At 32.9% G+C, this 5,575-nt stretch overlaps 2 protein-coding genes across 4 annotated transcripts in view; one reads left to right on the top strand and one right to left on the bottom strand.

The window, feature by feature from the left end:
• LOC116349665 (corepressor interacting with RBPJ 1-like) overlaps positions 1-1,647 on the top strand; it is a 2,803-nt gene extending 1,156 nt beyond the window's left edge. For both annotated transcript variants that reach the window (XM_031781207.1, XM_031781206.1), the window contains exon 3: positions 604-1,647. In XM_031781207.1, coding sequence (XP_031637067.1) covers positions 604-1,490 — 887 coding nt within the window. In that variant the 3' untranslated portion in view covers positions 1,491-1,647. The remainder of the gene's footprint in view (positions 1-603) is intronic.
• A 42-nt stretch (positions 1,648-1,689) lies between these two features.
• LOC116349666 (patronin-like) lies at positions 1,690-4,342 on the bottom strand. Of its 2 annotated transcripts, XM_031781209.1 has the most exons (6): positions 4,157-4,342; positions 3,981-4,067; positions 3,375-3,526; positions 3,162-3,278; positions 2,897-2,959; positions 1,979-2,748 (listed from the first exon to the last, which is right to left on the bottom strand). In XM_031781209.1, exons 4-6 carry the CDS (start codon positions 3,232-3,234, stop codon positions 2,273-2,275), a joined length of 612 nt encoding a protein of 203 aa, XP_031637069.1. In that variant the 5' UTR covers positions 3,235-3,278; positions 3,375-3,526; positions 3,981-4,067; positions 4,157-4,342; the 3' UTR covers positions 1,979-2,272. The 2 variants fall into 2 exon arrangements, with proteins under 2 accessions (XP_031637068.1, XP_031637069.1); XM_031781208.1 differs by lacking the exons at positions 3,375-3,526; positions 3,981-4,067; positions 4,157-4,342 and adding an exon at positions 1,690-1,903 and having other exon boundaries at positions 2,308-2,748; positions 3,162-3,296.
• Between the last annotated feature and the right edge of the window lie 1,233 nt (positions 4,343-5,575).

Genomic DNA, 5,575 nt, shown 5'->3' with positions numbered 1-5,575 from the left:
TTTTGAATTTTTCGCTCAAAAACGAAATTTTGTATGGGAAGTACCCTTAATATGTATTGACATTTCTTCAAATTTTCAGAATGTTAACTTTTTGTGAAAAAAATAACCTGTGCAAAGTTTCAGCTCATTACGATATCATACAGGCATGGCTTTTATACAAAAATCCAAAATTTTTGACATTTTTGTATGAAAAGTGTGTCGAAAGTTATTTGTATCGCAAAAATAACGTCATATTCGGTTTTAACGTCATATACATTAAATATCACTTTTGGAAGAAAAATTGAATTTTTCCCATGGATGGCCATGGGCATCACACCAGACATGACACTTCACTCTCTCAACCAAAGTCGCTCAAAATCTAATGGTTTCTATTCCTCGGCACCCCCAATCATCCTGTGAAGTCAGATTTTGAATTAATTTTCTTGTTTGAAAGTTATCGTGTTAACAAATTTTTGCGTACAGCGTACAGGGTACCACGCACATACATTCGGACATCAAAAAATCGCTAGATTCGTGTTCCCTGGCTCCTAAAACACCCAGAAAACATGTTTTTTGATGGTGTTAATTTTTCGACCGATTCCAATACTTTACCTTACACACTAGGTGTGTGCGGAAAAGTAAAAGAGCAAGATTTGCATGAAAATAAAGCAATGCTGAGCAAAGATAGCAAAGATAAATTGAGCATGAATTTCATGTACGAGCCACCACCTGGTGTTCGCAAAGAACGTGAAAAAGACGACAATGAGCCAGAATATAAATTTGAATGGCAACGTAAATACAATGCACCACGTGAAAGTTATTGTAAAGGCGATATAGAAATTCGTGATCAACCGTTTGGTATTCAAGTGAGAAATGTGCGTTGCATTAAATGCCACAAATGGGGTCATATAAATACTGACAAGGAATGTACTATGTACAGTCTATCTATGAGTGAAGCACGAAAATTACATTCGGAAGCTGAATCCAACGAGATTTTATCGAAGAATTTGTTGGAAGAACAAATGAAAGAAGACGGTTTAATGATGAAAAAAGGCGCAATGAGTGCACAAAGCTTCCAAACGGGTCGTTTGCACCAGTTTGTTGCAAATGCAAATGACGATTACAATGACAACGAAGCAGCACAAGTTGAAAAGGAATTTTTGAAATCTCTCAGCACTAAACAAAAGAAGAAATTGTTAAAAAAGCTTAAAAAGATCGAGAAAATGAAGCAAACATCAGCCAAACGTAGCCTAAAAAAGAAATCAAAGCAACACACATTGTCATCATCATCATCGTCGTCGTCAAAAGACGAAAAAAGTCGTAACAAATCAATCTCGGCTCGAGCCGAGAGAGACCGTTCGGAGCGAAATCGAGATCAATCGGAAAGAGATCGAAAAAACAAACGTTATAAAAGATCAGCCCGTGATCGATCGGTATCACCAAGACGTAATAACAGGCACCGTTCCAGATCATCTTCACTTGATACAAAACATCGAAATAATAGACAATAATCAAGCCCATTACTTTTTCTGATTAGATAATATTGACTGATCACGTTTTAAATAAATCAATCACTTTCAAATTGATAACGATTGCGTCGCTATAGCCCAACTATCAATCAATTTTTTTTATCTGAAGTATGTTACAATGAATAAAAACTGAATGTAATTTTTTGAGAGTTTCATTTAACAAGTAGAATATGAAGACGATAAACTTAATCTGTTTGGCGGTTGTGGCCAATGTCGTAAGTGTTGTGGCCAATATAAAATTTGGACAAAAATTCGATAGAGTGAATCCTCATATACTTGGTGGTAATGATGCGAAGGAGGGACAATTTCCTTATCACGTATCGCTTCGAAGTCGAAAAGGGCATTTTTGTGGTGGTGCAATTATAAGCAATAGGTTTGTTGCAATCGTCGATTACCTGAGGAGAGAATCGCAGAAGAAAAGAACGAATAATAAATAAATAAAATTAGTTAATAATAGAAAATAATCAATATATATTTATGACTGACGAGAAGTATGTTTTTTTATTCACGTATAATTCAAGACAACTGACATTTCAATGGTTTCGTTCACCACTGTGAACGACGCATAGCTACTATGAACCGCATTAAGACTAATTCACACACGGCTCCAAGCCCATTACATACTAGATCGTATTACTGGTATTAAATTTATTTAGTACTTTTCCCCTTGTTTTTAACTAATAAATCTTCTAAAGGGTCTCAAGTAGCCATAATGGTCTAACACGGAATAACACAAATGTGAAACATGTGACTCACAATCAATTTTATAGGCATAGATTATAATAATAATATAACTGACCTTCGTGATCAGTTTTCTGATAATTAACAGATTGTTGTTGCCATGTGGTTGTATTATTTGGAAGCGTTACGAATGAAGTTTTTCGAACTGGTATTGTTCCGTTATCCGAAGCCATTGTAGCCGTTTGTTGTTGTATTGTAGCATCTCCATCAATAATATCTTGAGTTTGACTTTTATGTCGCATAGGTATTGGTTGCTGTTTTTCATTTTCATGATCCTGTTTTTCATTATTCGATGTATCATCGTAATCAAATAGTATGGAGCCCCGAGCATCAGCCATTGATGATCGCACTGGTACAGCTGGTTCAACCACAACATTTGTTATGGATTTATCTTTTTCGAATGCACGACCAATCATATTCAATTGGTCTTGTGAGCCTCCAAAATTCTCTATTGTCAGTTGTGAATCATCACTAACCGAGTTGCGACGAGATCGTCGTCCTATAAATAAATAAATTAATATGATTTAAATTCGTTTATATTAAAAGTAATGAATCAAAAGTCTGAATGAAATTGTAGCTAAATTTGAACTAGTATTGTGAAAAACAAATACGCCAATCAATTGATGATTTGTTTGTTACATACAAACCTGCAAAACTTGGTCTTCTAGTCTCTTCCCAATTACTAGGACGACCAGCTGCGATACTATCGCCTATGAAATGCAGTGCATTCAAAATGAACAAATAAAAATAAAAACAATAACAAAAATAAAACAAAAGTTGACTGAAGACAGTTTTATAGTGAACTAAAAAAAAATTCACCAATATTTGCTAATAAATGTCTAATTTTTACAGGTGAAGTGACATATATTTTTAAATCATGAATCATATTTGTAAAGTTCAGCTGAAACTTACCTCGATCTTCGGTTCTTGATTCTGTTCGCTCTTTGGATTGCCTTAATCGAGCTATAGGCAGCGGTTCTTGCATAGATGCTAATGTTGGTACAGTGCGCCCGCGATGTACTACAAAGCCTGAGTGTGCATTAGGGTGTTTCCACATGGAAAATATTAAAAAGTGGCTAGCATCATTTTGAAGAGCGTAAAATTCTGTATAAGATTTATGCTTACCATCATCAATAACTGTGTTCGAATCTTCTCGGGGTGGTGTCACTCGTCGTATATCGCTTGTAGATTAATTATGCATACCAAGAACTTTTACTCTCAATTTTCAATTAAATTATAAGAAATTCCTATATATAGTCGTTTCATCCACATTTTAACTAGAAAATTTTCAAGAATAACAATACTATAACATAAATAGATACACATTTTGGAATTTCAATGGGAAATTAAAATTTTGACGCACAACTAGAAAATTAATTTTTTTTTTTTTCAAATACAGTAGATTGCCAAATGTCGACACACGACCAAATGTCGGAATACCGAGAGGTGAATTGAAATTAAAAATTGAAAATTCATTTGAATTGCATTTTTAAAAGTAAATTATGAAAGATTAATATCAAATCTCTTTATTATAATCCAAATTTTAATCAAAAATCTATTATTGCTTTCACAAATTACGTTCAAAAAAAATTCGGCATTTCACGTCAAAAGTTAAACTATGTCATTTTGAGACAAGCCGGTAAAATGCGTTTTTTATATGAAAAAATAACTAGTTTGGAAAAAAAATTATATCGGCGAATTGTAGATAGTTTAAATTGTTTTCTACTGGACCTTTCAGTCTAAATAAATACGCAAAACTATTTAGTGCTTCATGTATAACGCCAACGTTTCGATTTATTCTTCAAATCTTCATCAGGGCTAAAATAAACAATTTAATTTTCTAATATAAGTTACAAACAATTGGTTTAATGGCATATTTTCATTTCTATTTATACTGATTAAATTACCAAAACAAATGCAGATAGTTTTTGTGTCAATATATTTTAGAACAAAGATGTTCATATCCAGAATGCGTGTCAAACATTTAATTATTTAAATTCCACAATTCACAAAAACGATTGTATCCGAATGTGTTATATCAAACATGTAAACAATGCCAATCTGAAAACTCATTGAATGGTAAATGTCAAAGTGTCATTTTAAACATAGTCCACAGTGCAAAACATAAGAAAATATTATGAATATGGACCACGCTTCAGATTCTATTTTTGAATTTATAGAAAAAATTATTATAGATGTTACTAATATTTCTTGATTCAATGCTTCTCAGATTTACACAGTTTTCAGTTGTTTTTATGTACATTTCTTCAATTAAATATCTTTTTTCTTTGTGACTGCAATGAGTCAAAATTTTTGTGTTTTTGTAATCAAAGGAATGGTCATTTTCAACTGAATGTTTAACTAGTGCGCTTTTCCCAATCTCTTTATTGCGTTCTGATCTTTCATGTTGTTTTTCCCTCTCAATCAGTAACTGCCCCGTATTACCAATGTAATTTGAATTACAATTTTTGCATGGAATAGCATATATTACATCATTGTGTTTATGGATGGGTGTTTTGTCTTTAAGTCTGGTAAAAATCGCTGATACAGTTGTTGTTGTATTGAAGGCCATTTTTATGTTTACATATCTTGATATAATTGTTCTAATACGTTCAGACACTCCTTGTATATAACTGGTAGAGGCAAAAATCATTTGCGATGCTGTTTCCATGTTAGATGTACTATTCATTGGTGCATTATTTGAAATATCATTACGGGTTCTTGTATTATAACGCGCACATAGACGATTGATTAAACTTTTCGGAAAATCGTTTTTAGACAGAATATCATCAATGGTGTTTTTAACATTGTACACCCCCGCATTACTTGTTAAGCGTACCACACGATCAATTACTCCATAAGCAGTGCTAATCTTTGTTTTTAAGGGGTGAAATGATCTATAGTTCAAAATTCTCCCACTGGAAATTGGTTTTTGATACCATTGTGTAGTAATTGTACCATCTTGGTGTCTTTCAACAAGCATATCGAGAAATGGTAAAGTATTATTGTGTTCCATTTCCATGGTGAATTGTATATGTTCATTAACTCCATTGAAAATATTCAAAATTGGTTCAACTAAATCAACTGGTACAATCAAACAAATATCGTCGACGTATTTTCTCATGACTTTAATATCGAAGCCCAAAGTACTCTTCACCTTTTCTTTTGCTAATGTTAGAATCTTATCCATTAAAATACATGTGGCATCACAGCTGATCGGACTTCCCATGGGTGTTCCAAATATTTGCTTGTATGTTATGTTATTATATGTAAAATAACAATTACAAGTGACCAAGTCAAACATATCTAGGAAGAAATGTTTCGGA

Source organism: Contarinia nasturtii, unplaced genomic scaffold (genome assembly GCF_009176525.2).
Source record: "Contarinia nasturtii isolate CC-2019 unplaced genomic scaffold, AAFC_CNas_1.1 Cnas_scaffold_3095, whole genome shotgun sequence".
Taxonomy (NCBI): Eukaryota; Metazoa; Arthropoda; class Insecta; order Diptera; family Cecidomyiidae; genus Contarinia; species Contarinia nasturtii.
This window is presented reverse-complemented; position numbering and strand designations above follow the sequence as displayed.